Source organism: Salmo trutta, chromosome 35 (assembly GCF_901001165.1).
Source record: "Salmo trutta chromosome 35, fSalTru1.1, whole genome shotgun sequence".
Lineage (NCBI taxonomy): Eukaryota > Metazoa > Chordata > Actinopteri > Salmoniformes > Salmonidae > Salmo > Salmo trutta.
The window spans coordinates 37027277-37046956 of record NC_042991.1 but is presented as its reverse complement, the minus strand read 5'-3'; the positions used below and the strand labels follow the sequence as shown (position 1 = coordinate 37046956).

The following is a 19680-nucleotide window of genomic DNA, read 5'->3' as shown; positions in this document are numbered from 1 at the left end:
TCCTGGCCATAGCCCAAAATATCGATGTTTTGTTCCCAGAGCCACTTAGTTATCACTTTTGCCTTATGGCAAGGTGCTCCATCATGTTGGAAAAGGCATTGTTCGTCACCAAACTGTTCCTGGATGGTTGGGAGAAGTTGCTCTCGGAGGATGTGTTGGTACCATTCTTTATTCATGGCTGTGTTCTTAGGCAAAATTGTGAGTGAACCCACTCCCTTGGCTGAGAAGCAACTCCACACATGAATGGTCTCGGGATGCTTTACTGTTGGCATGACACAGGACTGATGGTAGCACTCACCTTGTCTTCCCAGGACAACCTTTTTCCGGATGCCCCAAACAATCGGAAAGGGGATTCATCAGAGAAAATGACTTTGCAAGATCCTTGCCTGTGAGGCTCTTTATGTGCAAAGCAATGATGACGGCACGTGTTTCCTTGCAGGTAACCATGATTGACAGAGGAAGAACAATGATTCCAAGCACCACCCTCCTTTTGAAGCTTCCAGTCTGTTATTCGAACTCAATCAGCATGACAGAGTGATCTCCAGCCTTGTCCTCGTCAACACTCACACCTGTGTTAACGAGGGAATCACTGACATGATGTCAGCTGGTCCTTTTGTGGCAGGGCTGAAATGCAGTGAAAATGTTTTTTTGGGGATTCAGTTCATTTGCATGGCAAAGAGGGACTTTGCAATTAATTTCAATTCATCTGATCACTCTTCATAACATTCTGGAGTACATGCAAATTGCCATCTTACAAACTGAGGCAGCAGACTTTGTGAAAATTAATATTTGTGTCATTCTCAAAACTTTTGGCCACGACTGTATGTGTATTCTGTGTTATTATTTAGTTAGTAAATAAATGATTAAATCAGCTTGTGTAGTACTGAATATTCAGAAAGGCTTGGGTTTCTTGCGAATCAAAGGATTATGCGACGTTCAGAATGAGATTGATGAGGTAATTCATAATTGACTGTTATTCATGTAAGTGATAGAGTTGAAGTCAGACGTTTATATACACTTAGGTTGGAGTCATTAAAACTCGTTTTTCAACAACTCAAATTTCTTGTGAACAAACTATAGTTTTGGCAAGTCGGTTAGGACATCTACTTTGTGCATGACACAAGTCATTTTCCCAACAATTGTTTACTGACAGATTATTTCACTGTATCACAATTCCAGTGGGTCAGAAGTTTACATACACTAAGTTGACTGTGCCTTTAAACAGCTTGGAAAATTCCAGAAAATGATGTCATGGCTTTAGAAGCTTCTGATAGGCTAATTGACATCATTTGAGTCAATTGGAGGTGTACCTGTGGATGTATTTCAAGGCCTACCTTCAAACTCAGTGCCTCTTTGCTTGACATCATGGGAAAATCTAAAGAAATCAGCCAAGACCACAGAAAATAAATTGTAGACCTCCACAAGTCTGGTTCATCCTTGGGGGCAATTTCCAAACGCCTGAAGGTACCACGTCCATCTGTACAAACAATAGTACGCAAGTATAAACACCATGGGACCACGCAGCCGTCATACCGCTCAGGGAGGAAACACGTTCTGTCTCCTAGAGATGAACGTACTTTGGTGTGAAAAGTATAAATCAATCCCAGAACAGCAGCAAAGGACCTTGTGCTGGAGGAAAAACAGGTACAAAAGTATCTATATCCACAGTAAAACGAGTCCTATATCGACATAACCTGACAGGCCGCTCAGCAAGGAACAAGGCACTGGCTCCAAAACCGCCCAAATAAAAGCCAGACTACGTTTTGCAACTGCACATTGGGAAAAAGATCGTACTTTTTTGGAGAAATGTTCTCTGGTCTGATGAAACAAAAACAGAACTGTTTGGCCACAATGACCATTGTTAAATTTGGAGGAAAAAGGGGGAGGCTTGCAACCTGAAGAACACCATCCCAACCGTGAAGCACGGGGGTGGCAGCATCGTGTTGTGGGGGTGCTTTGCTGCAGGAGGGACTGGTGCACTTCACAAAATTGATGGCATCATGAGGCAGGAAAAGTATGTGGATATATTGAAGCAACATCTCAAGACATCAGTCAGGAAGTTAAAGCTTGGTCGCAAATGGGTCTTCCAAATGGACAATGACCACAAGCATACTTCCAAAGTTGTGGCAAAATGGCTTAAGGACAACAAAGTCAAGGTATTGGAGTGTCCATCACAAAGCCCTGACCTTAATCCTATATTGCAAATTTGTGGGCAGAACTGAAAAAGCGTGTGTGAGCAAGAAGGCCTACAAACCTGACTCAGTTACACCAGCTCTGTTAGGAGGAATGGGCCAAAATTCAGCCAACTTATTGTGGGAAGCTTGTGGAAGGCTACCCGAAACGTTTGACCCAAGTTAAACAATTTAAAGGCAATGCTACCAAATACTAATTGAGTGTATGTAAACTTCTGACCCACTGGGAATGTGATGAAAGAAATAAAAGCTCAAATCAATCACTCTACTATTATTCTGACATTTGACATTCTTAAAATAAAGTGGTGATCCTAACTGACCTAAGACAGGAACTTTTTACTAAGATTTAATGTGAGGAATTGTGAAAAAATGAGTTTAAAATGTACTTGGCTAAGGTGTATGTAAACTTCCGCCTTCAACTGTATCTATATATCTTTAGAGTTTAAGCCGGGAGATACTAACTTGTTAAACAACTTCTCCCGTTGCGCCCCAAATTCCTAATGAGTTAATTGTTAAATGATTAATTTAAATTGAGTAACAATTAAAAATAGTCACGTCACGACACACCTTTGCAGCGATTACAGCATCTTCTTGGGTATGACGCTACAAGCTTGGCACATCTGTATTTGGGGAGATTCTCCCATTCTTCTCTGCAGATCCTCTCTATGGGATGGGGTGCGTTGCTGCAGAGCTATTTTCAGGTCTCTCCAGAGATGTTCGATCGGGTTCAAGTACGGGCTCTGGCTTTGCCTCGACCCTGACTAGTCTCCCAGTCCCTGCCACTGAAAAACATCCCCACAGCATGATGCTGCCACCACCATGCTTCACCATAGAGATGGTGCCAGGTTCCCTTCAGATGTGTCGCTTGGTATTCAGGCCAAAGAGTTCAATTTTGGTTTCATCAAACCAAAGAATCTTGTTTCTCATGGTCGGAGTTCTTTAGGTGCCTTTTGGAAAACTCCAAATCGGGCCTCTCTACCATAAAGGCCTAATTGGTGGACAGCTGCAGAGACGTTTGTCCTTCTGGAATGTTCTGCCATCTCAACAGAGTAACTCTGGAGCTCCGTCAGAGTGACCATCGGGTTCTTGGTCACCTCCTTGACCAAGGACATTCTCTCCCGATTGCTCAGTTTGGCTCGGCCAACAGTTCTAGGAAGAGTCTGGTTCCAAACAGCTTCCATTTAAGAATGATGGAGACCACTGTGTTCTTGGGGACCTTCAATGCTGTAGACATCTTTTTGTTACCCTTCCCCAGATCTGTGCCGACACAAACCTGTCTAGGAGTTCTGCGGACAATTCCTTCGACTTCAAGACTTGGTTTTTGCTCCTACATGCACTGTCAACTGTGGGACCTTACATACAGGTGTGTGCCTTTCCAAATCATGTCCAATCAATTGAATGTACCACAGGTGGACTCCAATCAAGTTGTAGAAACATCTCAAGGATGATCAATGGAAACAGGAAGCACCTGAGCTCAATTTCGAGTCTCATAGCAAAGGGGCTGAATACTTATGTAAATAAGGTATTTATATTTAATACATTTGCAAAAATGTCTAAAAACCAGTTCTCTTTGTCATTATGGGGTATTGTGTTTAGATTGAGGAATTGATTTTACTTAATCCATTTCAGGATGAGGCCGTAACATAAAAAAATGTGGAAAAAGGCAAGGGGTCTGAATACTTTCCGAAGGCACTGTATAGGTTGGGCTAAAGTCACTAGGCAACAGGATAGATAATAAACAGTAATAGTAGCGTTTGTGAGTTAGTTTGCTTGTAGAGTGCGGTCTTAGTGCAGGCATCGGTTTGTGATGGTAAATAGACAGCTATGGAAAATATAGATAAACTCTTAGTAAATAATATGGTCTACAGCTTATCATGAGGTATTCTAACTCAGGTGAGTAGAACCTCGAGACTTCCTTAACATTAGATATCACACACACCAGCTGCTGTTCACTCACTCACACACACACACACACAACCATTATAACACACACACATTCCTCTCCTTCAGATGTGGGCCTTTTATAGACTGACAGAGAGAAGACACACAACCCAGCAACAGTCACTTAAGCTGAGGGATGGGGCTGTAAAAACGAGACTACTCTCATTCAACCACTCCCCCACAAGCCACTCCCCCACAAGCCACTCCCCCACAAGCCACTCCCCCACAAGCCACTCCCCCACAAGCCACTCCCCCACAAGCCATTCAACCTGTGTTCTAAGTCTAGCCGTTAGCTACTAATCAGTAGGCTGAAAGGTTTTCATTGATCATTAATCCATGTTAGTCTCACCAAGATAAGAGCTGTTCAAGATGGCAGCATTGTGTAAAGTTCACAGTCGATGTGTACCTCCGCCTCAGTGAGCTGGGGATGCCTGTTATATAATTATTAACCGTTCAGTACCTCAGCCTCAGTGAGCTGGTCTCGTAGTTTCTCCACCTCCTCCCGTAGCTCTCTGATGATGCGTGCGTTGGGGTCTTCGTTGACGACGGCGTGGTTGACGATGCTCTTAGCCCGGTCAGCGTAGCGCAGCGTGGACAACGTCTCGTCATAGTTATCAGCTGCTGGACTCACCGTGGCCACCATGGCTGTCCTGCTGTTACCACCCAGACTGTCCTGTAGAGGGAGGAAAAAGACACAAGGAATGTGAAATCTGAAGATGTGGTTACTCCATTTAAAAAACAGACAGTTTTTCCACATACAGTATCAGTCAAAAGTTTGGACACACCTACTCATTAAATAATTTTTATTTTGGACTATTTTCTACATTGTAGAATAATAGTGAAGACATCACAAATATGAAATAACACATATGGAACCATGTAGTAAACAAAAAGTGTTGAACAAATTAAAATACATTTTAGATTCTTCAAAGTAGCCATCCTTTGCCTTGATGACAGTTTTGCACACTCTTGGCATTCTCTCAACAAGCATCACCTGGAATGCTTTTCCAACAGTCTGGAAGGAGTTCCCACATATGCTGAGCACTTGTTGACTGCTGATTTTTCACTCTGCAGTCCAACTCATCCCAAACCATCTCAATTGGGTTGAGGTCGGGTGATTGTGGAGGCCAGGTCATCTGATGCAACACTCCATCTCTCTCCTTCTTGGTCAAATAGCCCTTACACAGCCTGGAGGTGTGTTGGTACATTGTCCTGTTGAAAAACAAATGAGAGTCCCACTAAGCACAAACCAGATGGGATGGCGTATCACTGCAGAATGCTATGGTAGCCATGCTGGTTAAGTGTGCCTTGAATTCTAAATAGATCACTGTCAGTGTCCCCAGCAATGCATCCCCACACCTCCTCCTCCATGCTTCACGGTGGGAACCACACATGCAGAGATCATCCGTTCACCTACTCTGCGTCTCACAAAGACACGGTGGTTGGAACCAAAAATCTCAAATTTGGACTCATCAGACCAAAAGGACAGATTTCCACTGGCCTAATGTCCATTGCTCGTGTTTCTTGGCCCAAGGAAGTCTCTTCTTATTATTGGTGTCCTTCAGTAGTGGTTTCTTTGCAGCAATTAGACCATGAAGGCCTGATTCACGTAGTCTGCTCTGAACAGCTCCCTGTGGCTCAGTTGGTAGAGCATGGTGTTTGCAACGCCAGCATGGTGTGTGCAACGCCAGGGTTGTGGGTTCGATTCCCACGGGGGGCCAGTACCAAAAAAAAATGCATGAAATGAAATGTATGAAATGTATGCATTCACTACTGTAAGTCGCTCTGGATAAGAGCGTCTGCTAAATAACTAAAATGTAAAAAACAGTTGATGTTGAGATGTGTCTGTTACTTGAACTCTGTGAAGCATTTATTTGGGCTGCAATTTCTGAGGCTGGTAACTCTAATAAACTTATCCTCTGCAGCAGAGGTAACTCTGGGTCTTCCTTTCCTGTGGCGGTCCTCATGAGAGCCAGTTTCATCATAGCGCTTGATGGTTTTTGCGACTGTCGTTTCTCTTCGCTTATTTGAGCTGTTCTTGCCATAATATGGACTTGGTCTTTTACCAAACAGGGCTATATTCTGTAAACCACCCCTACCTTATCATCACAACACAACTAACTGGCTTAAACGCATTAGGACGGAAAGAAATTCCACAAATTAACTTTCGACAAAGCACACCTGTTAATTGAAATGCATTCCAGGTGACTACCTCATGAAGCAGGTTGAGAGAATGCCAAGAGTGTGCAAAGCTGTCAAGGCAAAGGGTGGCTACTTTGTTAAACAAATCAAAATATATTTTATATTTGAGATTCTTCACTTTTTTTGGTTACTACATTATTCCATAGTTTTGACTGGTACTGTATGTAGTGTGGAAGGAGAGACCAGGTCAATACTGTTACAGTTGGAGAATGTGAAACGGTAATAACCCATATAATGGAATTATGGCTAGGCCTACCTTGAGTAGCCAGGTCAGAACTGAGTCTCTGTAGGGAACAAACTTGGTCTTGTTCTTCCCTGCTCCTTGGTCTGCCAGCGCTGAGATCACCAAGCCCAGTGTGCTTAGAGACCTGGCCACACCCACACAGTAATGAATGTTAAGAAAAACATGAAGACATCAAAGTGTGTTACATTTTGAGAAAGAGCAAGAGGTGAGAGAGAGGGAGAGAGGTGTGTGAGAGAGAGAAACAGAGAGAGGTGTGGAGAGAGGTGAGGAGAGAGGTAAGAGAGTGAGCTGAGAGAGAGGTGAGAGGTGAGAGGTGAGAGGTGAGAGGAGAGAGGAGAGAGGAGAGAGGAGAGAGGAGAGAGAGAGAGAGAGAGAGAGAGAGAGAGAGAGAGAGAGAGAGAGAGAGAGAGAGAGAGAGAGAGAGAGAGAGAGAGAGAGAGAGAGAGGAGAGATATGAGAGAGAGAGGTGAGAGAGAGAGGTGAGAGAGAGAGGTGAGAGAGAGAGGTGAGAGAAAGATCTAGAGAACATACTTGTTGATGTTGCTTCCTTCCTTCATTCTCTCTCCAGTAGCTCCAGTCTTAGCAGCTCTCTCACTGCCGGCCAGATCCACCAGACTCAGCTTACTGACCTTCTCACCACTCGTCTACGAAACACCACATGGCTCTAAATGGAACTCTACGAAACACCGCATGGTTCTAAACTGAGCTCTACGAAACACCGCATGGTTCTAAACTGAGCTCTACGAAACCCCACATGGCTCTAAATGGAGCTCTACGAAACACCACATGGCTCTAAATGGAGCTCTACGAAACACCACATACCTCAGAACCCAGGTCCGGGACTGTGTGTGTTGGACCTACCCCAGAACCCAGGTCCGGGACTGTGTGTGTTGGACCTACCCCAGAACCCAGGTCCGGGACTGTGTGTGTTGGACCTACCCCAGAACCGTGACTGTGTGTGTTGGACCTACCCCAGAACCCAGGTCCGTGACTGTGTGTGTTGGACCTACCCCAGAACCCAGGCCCGGGACTGTGTGTGTTGGACCTACCCCAGAACCCAGGCCCGGGACTGTGTGTGTTGGACCTACCCCAGAACCCAGGTCCGTGACTGTGTGTGTGAGGATGATGTTGAAGACGGCGTGGGACCTGCTGCTCTCCTCGTTCATATTGGTGGCTGCTACTGTACGAGACTTGTTACCCTCTGACATCAGACACTCTATGTCCTAGAGAGAGAGAAAGAGAGAGAGAGAGAAAGAGAGAAAGAGAGAGAGAAAGAGAGAAAGAGAGAAAGAGAGAAAGAGAGAGGCAGAGAGAGAGAGCGAGAGAGAGGGAGATAGCGAGAGAGAAGAGAGAGAGAGAGAGGAGAGAGAGAGAGATAGAGAGAGAGAGAGAGAGAGAGAGAGAGAGAGAGAGAGAGAGAGAGAGAGAGAGAGAGAGAGAGAGAGAGAGAGAGAGAGAGAGAGAGAGAGAGAGAGAGAGAGAGAGAGAGAGAGAGAGAGAGAGAGAGAGAGAGAGAGAGAGAGAGAGAGAGAGAGAGAGAGAGAGAGAGAGAGAGAGAGAGAGAGAGAGAGAGAGAGAGAGAGAGAGAGAGAGAGAGAGAGAGAGAGAGAGAGAGAGAGAGAGAGAGAGAGAGAGAGAGAGAGAGAGAGAGAGAAAGAGAGAGAGAAAGAGAGAAAGCGAGAGAGAAAGCGAGAGAAAGACAGAAAGAGAGAGAGTATTGGCTGGTCTCTCTAATGTAAGCATTTAGATATAGTAGCAACACCAGTCCTCTCTTGAAAAAGAAATTGTATTCCAATGAGACCAACCTGGGCCAACAGAGGTAAACAAAATGATATAAGACTTAAAACAACTGTATAGGAGCACCTTATAGCAGGCTACAGCCAGACGGGACAGACCATCAACGTAAGGCCCGAACACCTTGTGTTCTCTCACTCGCAGGGCCTGACGACTTCTGAGAACAGACAGGTTTTATCATTACAGACGACGACAACAACAACAAAAAACACCTTTTCTACCCTTGATCACTTGGAATAAATGTTTTCATCACGTGTGAGAGAGACCATCTCTAAGCAGCGATATGAATGTTAGTGTTCAGTGTGTTAACCCAGGATGTAGCAAAGGGACGGCTCTCTTTTACTCATGTTTATCTGTCTTTTACTGTGGATTAAAACATTTTAAAAACTTGATGTGGATAAAATAAAAAAAATAAAAAATCATCACAAAAACTGAGTTCCTGTTCTCCTCACCCTTTGGGATCCAGTAGGTCCCGAACCTTCTCGTTGTAGATCTCCATAAAGGAGACCTCGACAGTGAAGCTCTCTCCCTCCCTCTGTTCCAGTAGGGTCCGGTCAAACAGAGAGCTGCACAGTCGCGGGATCAGACCTGGCTGCTCTGACGAACCCATCATGGTGTACGACTTCCCAGAGCCTGGTGGGGGGCACACAGACAAATCAAATTCCGAGGATCAGTGAAGTTTAGCCAATGAAATTTTTTTTTTTTTTAAATCACTGGATCAGGAGGGCTCAGCCAATCAAAGTTAGAGAGGTGAGGCACTGCCAATTAAGTCACAGGCCAAAAGCATTTCTTTTTTAGAAAATGCAAAAGAATAAATTGGACTAAAAGTGTTTGAACTGAGTTTGAAGTGTGTGTCACATGGAGTGTTATTGAATATCTGAGTAACTACTCTAATATGGTAATTCCTGCCTTTCTAGGTTCCCGCATTTCTAGGTTCCTGCATTTCTAGGTTCCCGCATTTCTAGGTTCCCGCATTTCTAGGTTCCCGCATTTCTAGGTTCCCGCATTTCTAGGGAGTTTTTCCTAGCCACTATGTTTCTGCATCGCTTGTTCTTTGGGGTTTTAGACTGGCTATCTGTATATAACTTTGTGACAACTGCTGATGTAAAAAGGGCTTTATAAAATACATTTGATTAATTGACTGGTACCAACCTGTCTGTCCATAAGCGAAGATACAGGCGTTATAGCCCAAGAAGGCATTGTCCAGAAGACTTTCTCCAAGGCACTGGAACACGACATCTTGACCTGAGAGACACACATTACATTCCAACTGAGTTGCAATAGAATATGTGGATCTTTCTCCAAGGCAGAGATTTCTCTTCCCTGAAGACAAGAGGCTGGTTCTCCAGGTCTGTTCCTTTCTACAGGTGTACTAGTTCAGTTAAAGACAGAGCCTGTTTTTCCCTCCATGCAGCGCTCTGGGACCAGGAAACACAGTGCTTCCAGCCACTCCACGCAGCGCTCTGGGACCAGGAAACACAGTGCTTCCCTCCACGCAGCGCTCTGGGACCAGGAAACACAGTGCTTCCCTCCACGCAGCGCTCTGGGACCAGGAAACACAGTGCTTCCCTCCACGCAGCGCTCTGGGACCAGGAAACACAGTGCTTCCAGTCCCTCCACGCAGCGCTCTGGGACCAGGAAACACAGTGCTTCCCTCCACGCAGCGCTCTGGGACCAGGAAACACAGTGCTTCCCTCCACGCAGCGCTCTGGGACCAGAAAACACAGTGCTTCCCTCCACGCAGCGCTCTGGGACCAGGAAACACAGTGCTTCCAGTCCCTCCACGCAGCACTGAGACCAGGAAACACAGTGCTTCCAGTCCCTCCACGCAGCACTGAGACCAGGAAACACAGTGCTTCCAGTCCCTCCACGCAGCGCTCTGGGACCAGGAAACACAGTGCTTCCAGTCCCTCCACGCAGCGCTCTGGGACCAGGAAACACAGTGCTTCCAGTCCCTCCACGCAGCGCTCTGGGACCAGGAAACACAGTGCTTCCAGTCCCTCCACGCAGCGCTCTGGGACCAGGAAACACAGTGCTACTAGTACAAAACCTGTTCTAAGGCTGGAGTTTACACATTTTAGTTGCTTGCAGCAGAGTTACTTCTTGATTGCTTCGTGAAACACCCCACCTGCAACTAATAAAACAACTCATCTGCTACTTGGTTAAATCCAATTGAATCTTTTCAATTTTGTGCAACTAGTTGCAAGCAACAGCCAATGAAAATGAATTGGCTGTTATCATGTGATCGATTCTAAGGTTCGGAACGCTGACCCAGTTGTCATGTCAACGGGAGATGTATAAACAAACAGCGCAATTAGGGCTAGTAAAGGTTTATGTACATGGTTTGGAAGTCAATAAATGTAAATTGTGAACTCAGACCAGTTTCAACTGGAATTGTTCTACGTGAGCTACGCTAGCGAGTTTGTTGTTAGCTTGGTTAGCTCGTTGCTAACAGTTCGGGCGATTTTAATTTTGGTATTCTAAACTCACTCCATGTCATCTGCTGCATTAGGCCTCCTTACACTGGGACTTCACCAATTATTTGTTTATACAACCACTTCGTTATTGTATAAGGGTTGATTTAGACAAATTTAGCTACATTTCATAAAGACATCTACTGGGTTTTGTGGATATGTCCTTCTGTCCTGTTATCCTGGGTGTAGTGTGAAATTGCCCCTAGATGCAGTTCCTGGGTTCATTTAGCAACGGTTAAGGTTAGGATTGGGCAAAGGAAATCTGATCCTAGGTCTGTACCTTGGGGAAACTTCACCCCAGAGCATTATTTTGTTATTGAATAAAAAAATAAAAAAAATATGTATTCAACATTTTGATATGTAACTAACCTGCAAACTTGTCTGTGTCGGCCTCATCCATGGACCAGAAACAGTGGTCATAAGCAAAGACCTGAGGGGAGAAATGACAGCCAGTTGAGGAACACACACACACAAAACCTTAGTAGTGATTAAATAGTGATTTTGTTAACTCACAATACTGTCCTGGTTAAGGGCTCACCTTAGGCTGATTCCTGGACAACATAGGAGAAATAGAAAGCCACAGTTAAAACAGCTTACCTCAAAACAAAGTGGGCTAACTAATAACACCAGTGTTGAATAGCGTTCAGGTACAAGGTAAAACATTAAGCTGTTAATAACATATTTACTAACTAAATCCGAATGTGACAAAACATTATTATTATTATTTTTTTTTTAATCACAGGCTTAAAGCTGTAAATGCAACTAATCCTCATGCCATGGCTCTGAGACGTGAGAATGCTGTGACCTTCACTCACTAAAGGCCTTGGAACGATTAGGCTAGGCTAGGCCGCGTGCCCTTCAAACACAGACGGACATTCCTCCTCTCCTATATTAAAACAACAACTTCAATATGGTTCGATTTATTTTATGTCCAAGGTAATGACACCTTATCCATCTGTACAGACTACCGTTCAAAAGTTGGGGAGGGGGGGGGGGGGGGGTCACCTACAAATCTCCTTGTTTTTGAAAGAAAAGCAATTTTTTTTGTCCATTCAAATAACATCAAATTGATCAGAAATACAGTGTAGACATTGTTAATGTTGTAAATGGCTATTGAAGCTGACACCTGTTCTGATTAAAGAACAATAAAACTGGCCTTCTTTAGATCAGGTGTGTATCTGGAGCATCAGCATTTGTGGGTTCGATTACAGGCTCAAAATGGCTAGAAACAAAATAACTTTCTTCTGGAACTCGTCAGTCTATTCTTGTTCTGAGAAATGAAGGCTATTCTATGCGAGAAATTGCCAAGAAACTGAAGATCTCGTACAACACTGTGTACTACTCCCTTCACAGAACAGCGCAAACTGGCTCAAAACCAGAAGAGAAAGAGGAGTTTGAGGCCCCTGGCTGGGCCACTCAAGGACATTCAGAGACCTGTCCCAAAGCCACTCCTGCGTTGTCTTGGCTGTTAGGGTCATTGTCCTGTTGGAAGGTAAACCTTTGCCCTAGTCCGAGGTCCCGAGTGCTTTGGAGCAGGTTTTCATCAAGGATCACTCTGTACTTTGCTCCGTTCATCTTTCCCTCTATCCTGACTAGTCTCCCAGTCCCAGCCGCTGATAAACATCCCAACAGCATGGTGCTGCCACGACCACCATTCTTCACCGTAGGGATGGTGCCAGGTTTCCTCCAGATGTGATGCTTGGCATTTAAGCCAAACATTTCAAACTTGGTTTCATCAGATCAGAGAATCTTGTTTCTCATGGTCTGAGAGTCTTTAGGTGCCCTTTGACAAACTCCAAGCGGGTTGTCATGTGCTTTTTACTGAGGAGTGGCTTCCGTCTGGCCACTTTGTAATAAAGGCCTGATTGGTGGAGTGCTGCAGAGGTGGTTGTCCTTCTGGGTTTTCCCCATCTCCATAGATGAACTCTGGAGCTCTGTCAGAGTGACCATCGGGTCTTGGTCACCTCCCTAATCAAGGCCCTTCTCCCCTGATTGCTCAGTTTGGCTGGGTGGTCAGCTCTAGGAAGAGTCTTGGTGGTTCCAAACTTCCATTTAAGAATGATGGAGGCCACTATGTTCATGGGGATCTTCAATGCTGCAAAAATGTTTTGGTATTCTTCCCCAGATCTGTGACTCGACACAATCCTGTCTCAAAGCTCTACGGACTATTCCTTCAACCTCATGGCTTGGTTTTTGCTTTGACATGCACTGTCAACTGTGGGACCTTACATAGACAGGTGTGTGCCTTTTCAAATCATGTCCAATCAATAGAATTTCACACAGATGAACTCCAATCAAGTTGTAGAAACATCTCAAGGATGATCAATGGAAACAGGATGCACATGAGCTCAATTTCGAGTCTCATAGCAAAGGGGTCTGAATACTTATGTAAATAAGGAATCTGTTTTTTATATTTAATACATTTGTAAAAATGTCTAAAAACCCGTTTTCTCTTTATCATTATGGGGTATTGTGTGTAGATTGATGAGGAATTTGTTTTATTTAATCCATTTTAGAATAAGGCTGTAACGTCACAAAATGTGGAAAAAGGCAAGGGGTCTGAATACTTTCCGAAGGAAGTGTATAGGATGGGGTAAAGTAACTAGGCAACAGGATAAACAGTAACAGCAGCGTTTGTGAGTTAGTGCAAAGGGGGAGTTAGTGCATTTTCTTGTTTGCTCGTAGAGTCAAGGGGTCTGAATACTTTCTAAATGCACTGTAAATTAAGGTTGTCTATAAGTTTATACAGTACAGGTAACTGCCAGAATAAAGGAAACAATTGAGTAAATGAGGGATAGAAAAAAAAGCAGGTTCTTCCACACAGGTGTGGTTCCCGAGTTAATTAAGCAATTAACAACCCATCATGTATACAAATGCCAAGTTGCCCATTATTTTGGTTACCATGGTTAGAAGAGATCTCAGTGATTTTAAAAGAGGGATCTCAAAGGAGCACAGGGTTTTTTTCTTTTTTTATAATTTTTATTTAACTAGGCAAGTCAGTTAAGAACAAATTCTTATTTACAATGATGGAACAGTGGGTTAACTGCCTTGTTCAGGGGGCAGAACGACAGATTTTTACCTCGTCGGCTCGGGGATTCGATTCAGTAACCTTTCGGATACTGGACCAATGGTCTAACCACTAGGCTACCTGCCAGTTAAAGGGTGTGTGTGTGTGTGTGTGTGTGTGTCAGTCACCAGATCTCTACCCCTTTGAACACGTATGAGAGGTTCTAGAGTGGCACCTGAGAGCATCTCCCCCCATGATCAACAAAACACCAAATTATGGAATTTCTTGTGGAACAATGGTGTCGCATCGAGTTCCAGACACTTGTAGAATCTATGCCAAGGCGTATTAAAGCTGTTCTGGCTCGTGGTGGACCAATGCCCTATTAAGACACTTTATGTTGGTGTTTCTGGTATTTTTTTTGGCAGATACCTGTACATACCAACTATACTTTGAAAGTGGGTGATTTTATAATTTCAGTATATTCATGCCTAGTTGCAACTAAACCACAAGGTAGCTTGGCTGACTTTAAACAAGACCCTCCTGTGTAGAAGTAGTGTGTGTTACAGGCCCCTTATGAAAGAGCAACATTGGCTTCTCCTGGCTTGCTAGAGCATTCCTCAACTCTGATAGCTGGCACATCTTCACAGACAGCAAAAAAAAAACACACTCTCTCTCTCCTTTTTTCTCCCGCTCTCTCAAGGGGCTCCAACAATACATGTTAAAAGCATCCCTGGTGAGAATACCCCACAATAAATGACTGATTTAGTTTTTGTCAGTACATAAAACATTCCATCCCAGATAAGACCGTAAAGACAACAGGTTTATTATAGCCCAAGGCCTCCGCTGGTTGAGATCCTCCACTAGCTGTCTACTAGCCTTGTGATCTCCTAAACCAATATAAAAACCAATCATATTATAAGAGACCCATATTGAATACTTCAAGGACATTTATTCATTAAAAAAGGCCCAGACGTCGCTGCAGCAGCCTCATGCTCTGGTAAGATCGTCCCTTAATAACCCAAATGGAATCTGGGAAGAGATCCATTCTGAAGCCGGCAGAAGCCTGTAAAACATGTTCATATTGAGCCCAGGGGACGGACAGACAGACAGACAGACAGACAGACAGACAGACAGACAGACAGCACTGCAGCGTGTCAGGGCAGAAATCACAATCAAAAACAAAATGTCCCTACTGCTGATTGTAGACTATAGAAAGGGGCCCATAGGCTAACAAACCCCCAACTAACCAGGGCCCATAGGCTAACTAACCAGGGCCCATAGGCTAACTAACCCCCCCAACTAACCAGGGCCCATAGGCTAACTAATCCCCCAACTAACCAGGGCCCATAGGCTAACTAACCCCCCAACTAACCAGGGCCCATAGGCTAACTAACCCCCCAACTAACCAGGGCCCATAGGCTAACAACCCCCCCCCCCCCCCCCCTCAACTAACCAGGGCCCATAGGCTAACTAACAAACCCCCCCAACTAACCAGGGCCCATAGGCTAACAACCCCCCCCCAACTAACCAGGGCCCATAGGCTAACAAACTAACCCCCCCCAACTAACCAGGGCCCATAGGCTAACTAACTAACCCCCCCCAACTAACCAGGGCCCATAGGCTAACTAACTAACCCCCCCCAACTAACCAGGGCCCATAGGCTAACTAACTAACCCCCCCCAACTAACCAGGGCCCATAGGCTAACTAACTAACCCCCAAACTAACCAGGGCCCATAGGCTAACTAACTAACCCCCAAACTAACCAGGGCCCATAGGCTAACTAACTAACCCCCCAACTAACCAGGGCCCATAGGCTAACTAACTAACCCCCCCAACTAACCAGGGCCCATAGGCTAACAACCCCCCCCCAACTAACCAGGGCCCATAGGCTAACAAACCCCCCAACTAACCCCCCAACTAGCCAGGGCCCATAGGCTAACTAACCAGGACCCATAGGCTAACAAACCCCCCAACTAACCAGGACAGGTATTTGTTCTGGAGGTGAATACCTGCTGAAACAGGTCACCACCTCACCTGGGCAGGTAGACAATCCCTCCTGTGAGCATCCGTCACATCTGCACACTCACTCACTCACTGACTGAACAGCATGAGTACAGAACAGACACACCCTTTGTAAAGAGAGACACAGGCCAGGCCAGAGCAAGGAGGAGGATAGAGGAGTGGAATGAGGGTTAGAGCTGAGTTACCAGAGAGGGTTGACTCTTTCTTTAACTGAGTCTACATACACTGCAGCTGTAGCTCTTTAATGGAGCTGACGACACAGAAGGTATATATTACTGTAGGTAGTTTAGGCTGACGACACAGAAGGTATATATTACTGTAGGTAGTTTAGGCTGACGACACAGAAGGTATATTACTGTGGGTAGTTTAGGCTGACGACACAGAAGGTATATATTACTGTGGGTAGTTTAGGCTGACGACACAGAAGGTATATATTACTGTGGGTAGTTTAGGCTGACGACACAGAAGGTATATTACTGTGGGTAGTTTAGGCTGACGACACAGAAGGTATATTACTGTGGGTAGTTTAGGCTGACGACACAGAAGGTATATTACTGTGGGTAGTTTAGGCTGACGACACAGAAGGTATATTACTGTGGGTAGTTTAGGCTGACGACACAGAAGGTATATTACTGTGGGTAGTTTAGGCTGACGACACAGAAGGTATTTTACTGTGGGTAGTTTAGGCTGACGACACAGAAGGTATTTTACTGTGGGTAGTTTAGGCTGACGACACAGAAGGTATTTTACTGTGGGTAGTTTAGGCTGATGACACAGAAGGTATATTTGCCAACTTTAATTATATTTGCTGACACCCTAAAGTAAAATTTTGGCACCAGTAGTGTAGCTATCTAGCTATACAAACCACCCCCTCCGCAAACACGCCTTCTCCGATGTTGGTTACAAGGCAGTATTTATTTAACTTAGATAAGAGAATATAATGTTAGCACTGGTGTATTAAAATGAGTTAAGGTGATGTCACCCTTTAGTCATCCCGTCTCCTGAATCCAAGTGTTTGACATGTGGGAAGGGACCAGTAACAAACTTGATCAATGAATAAGTAACGGTCATTTTTCATACTTTGGTCATCACACTTTGATCTGGTTTTATCCAAATATCGTCCAATTTCATGAAAAACATGATTTTGACTGTTCATGACCTTTAAAAGAAAATAAAATCAGTCTCAAGACTTCAATGGGATTTGTGCCACAAATGCTAAAACGTTAGCATGTGGAAACCGTGGTAGACAACTAAACCAAGGCATGGATTGCTGTCATACCATGTCCATAGACATAGAAAATAGGAAACCAACAGGCCATTTTGTAATTTGGGTAAACTAACCATTTATGTGAAACCTTTTTTGTTTATTACGTCATAACACACGTGCTTCTACACCTGCATTGCTTGCTGTTTGGGGGTTTAAGGCTGTGTTTCTGTATAGCACTTTGAGATATCAGCTGATGTAAGAAGGGCTTTATAAATACATTTGATTTGATTTGTATCTGCAACAAATCAGTTTGGTGGAAACACATCATTGGTGGGAAAATGTGCATATGTTTTTTTATGCAGATTTTTTTGAATATTCACATGAACATTTGTCACCAACTGGGGGGGGGGAAGAACAATTTTGTTACTTTTCAACAAGCTAGTAGTCCATGATAAGGGTTGACCTCGAGAGGAGACATATGACCAGTCCAGTGCCCTAGAAAGCCAACGCAGAGCATGACATCTCAAGCCTCTGTTCCAATATATACTAATCACACCCCTTACAATGAAGCCTTGTACAGTGGATGTCGATTACAGCAGCCAACCACACTTCTCAGATTCAGAGGGGTTGGGTTAAAAGCCTAAAACACATTTTCAGTTGAAGCTATTCAATTGTACAACTGACTAGTTATCCCCCCCCACTTTCCCTTCCCAGTGCCTTGAAAAAGTATTTGCCCCCTTTCTGATACTGCTACCAGAACTTCAACCAAACCCACATTTCTTATACTTATTTGTTCACTCAGGTTCCCTTAATCTATCTAATATTAATTAGATAAAAGGGAACAAATAATAAAATAAGTATAAAAAAAAGTCTATTAACAAAGTATGAAACACACAATTCCCCTTTGTGCCACCTTCTGCTGCAATGACTCCAACCAATCGCTTGCTGTAGTTGTTGATCCGTCGCGGACATGGGTGCCCTTACGCCTGGCGAAAACCAAAACACTGCATTCCACAGTAAGAACCTCATACCAACGGTCAAGCATGGTGGTGGTGGTAGTAGTGTGAAGGTTTGAGGATGCTTTGCTGTCGTGGCAGGACTTGAAAAGAGCAGTTCATGCTTGAAAACCCCCCCAAAAATGTCACTTAGTTACAGCAGTTCTGCATGGAACAGTGGGTCAAAATTCCTCCACAGCGATGTGAGAGACTGAACAACTACAGGAAGTGTTTGGTTAGAGTCATAGCAGCTAAAGGTGGAACAACCAGTTATTGAGTGTAAAGGGGCCAATTACTTTTTCACACAGGGGCATTGAGTGTTGCATAACTTTGTTTATTAAACAAATAAAATAAATATGTAATTGTTGTGTTATTTATTCACTCAGGTTGCCTTTATCTAATATTAGGTTTTGGTTGAAGATGTGAAAAACATTCAGTGTCAACAATATGCAAAAGTAGAGAAAATGGGGCAAATACTTATTCACTGCACTGTATCTGGCATGTCTTCTAAGCCGTAAGCTAGTGTAGGCAAGATATTAGAACGTAACCATAGTGATATCTAATAGCTGCCAAAGAATGAGCCGTCGCTGTCCTCATACCTTGAGCTGACCGCAGCATTCCTAGAGCTCCCGCTGAAAAGGGTTGTGTGTGTGTGTGTGTGTGTGTGTGTGTGTGTGTGTGTGTGTGTGTGTGTGTGTGTGTGTGTGTGTGTGTTTGTTCCGACCTGGGGTCTCCCTTGCTCAGGTTCTGACTAGCTGGATTCAACACTGTCTGGTTCCCGTTCATCTCCACCACACATTTAGTCTTCAGATCCTTTTCTGGTGAGGAACACACAAGACATGCAGTATACAACAACATTAAACAACAACAGTTGTGATGGGTCCAGGAATAGCTGATGATTCAAGGGTGCTTAAAAATAAATACAAAAATCACACAGCTAGTGCATCAACATAGCCACACCGACATGTCCTAATGTTTACATAATGAATAGAGGAGGAGTTTTTTGTTTATTCTAATAATGAAGCACCATGCTATTTCAGTCCATGTCAAGCAAGCACTGGTCACAAGGTTTGTGTTATGAACTCACCTCTTCTGTTCATTGGGCGGAGGCGAACAGCGACCTTTACATTGGAGTTACTCAAGTTGTCGACCATGGCGTCTGGCAGCAGGGTTTCTGTTTCTGTAATGAATCAGATTCATTAATAACGCATACCATTACTGTGTACACGTATGAATCGTGCCACATCCCTCTTTGTATACATTCTAGTTATCTACTTATTAGTTTCATCTTGACAAAATGTACAAAACGCCCGAATGGTTGATCTCTACAAATCACAGGTTATTAATCATACGAAGATATAGAAAGTCAACTATTAACTACCCCTACAGACAAACACATGTATGTAATTGTTGTGTTATTTGTTCGGCAAAATCATTGGCAAGGAGATTCCTGTAAAAACATGATTAGGTATATATATACACGTTAGGTATTCAATCCAGTGCGTCCCAAGAAGGAATGAAGGCTGTCCGAAAAGCCAACTCTCGCAACAACAACAACAAAAGTTACAACTAAAAAGAGTTTAGCTGACAGAGAAAGCTGT

The 19680-nt window shown here is 44.1% G+C and overlaps 1 protein-coding gene across 5 annotated transcripts in view; it reads right to left on the bottom strand.

Annotated features, from left to right (window-relative positions):
* The window catches only part of LOC115175148 (kinesin-like protein KIF13B), a 65798-nt gene that overhangs the window by 45694 nt on the left and 424 nt on the right, over window positions 1-19680 (bottom strand). For 2 of the 5 annotated variants that reach the window (XM_029734370.1, XM_029734371.1), the window contains exons 3-13: window positions 19167-19259; window positions 18804-18897; window positions 11386-11398; window positions 11217-11277; window positions 9526-9618; window positions 8826-9006; window positions 8443-8530; window positions 7668-7802; window positions 7111-7223; window positions 6592-6703; window positions 4594-4806 (exon numbers count right to left, since the gene is read on the bottom strand). In XM_029734370.1, coding sequence (XP_029590230.1) covers window positions 4594-4806; window positions 6592-6703; window positions 7111-7223; window positions 7668-7802; window positions 8443-8530; window positions 8826-9006; window positions 9526-9618; window positions 11217-11277; window positions 11386-11398; window positions 18804-18897; window positions 19167-19259 — 1196 coding nt within the window. Of the gene's footprint in view, window positions 1-4593; window positions 4807-6591; window positions 6704-7110; window positions 7224-7667; window positions 7803-8442; window positions 8531-8825; window positions 9007-9525; window positions 9619-11216; window positions 11278-11360; window positions 11399-18803; window positions 18898-19166; window positions 19260-19680 lie in introns of those variants that run through there. The other 3 variants (XM_029734369.1, XM_029734372.1, XM_029734373.1) reach the window with 2 other exon arrangements.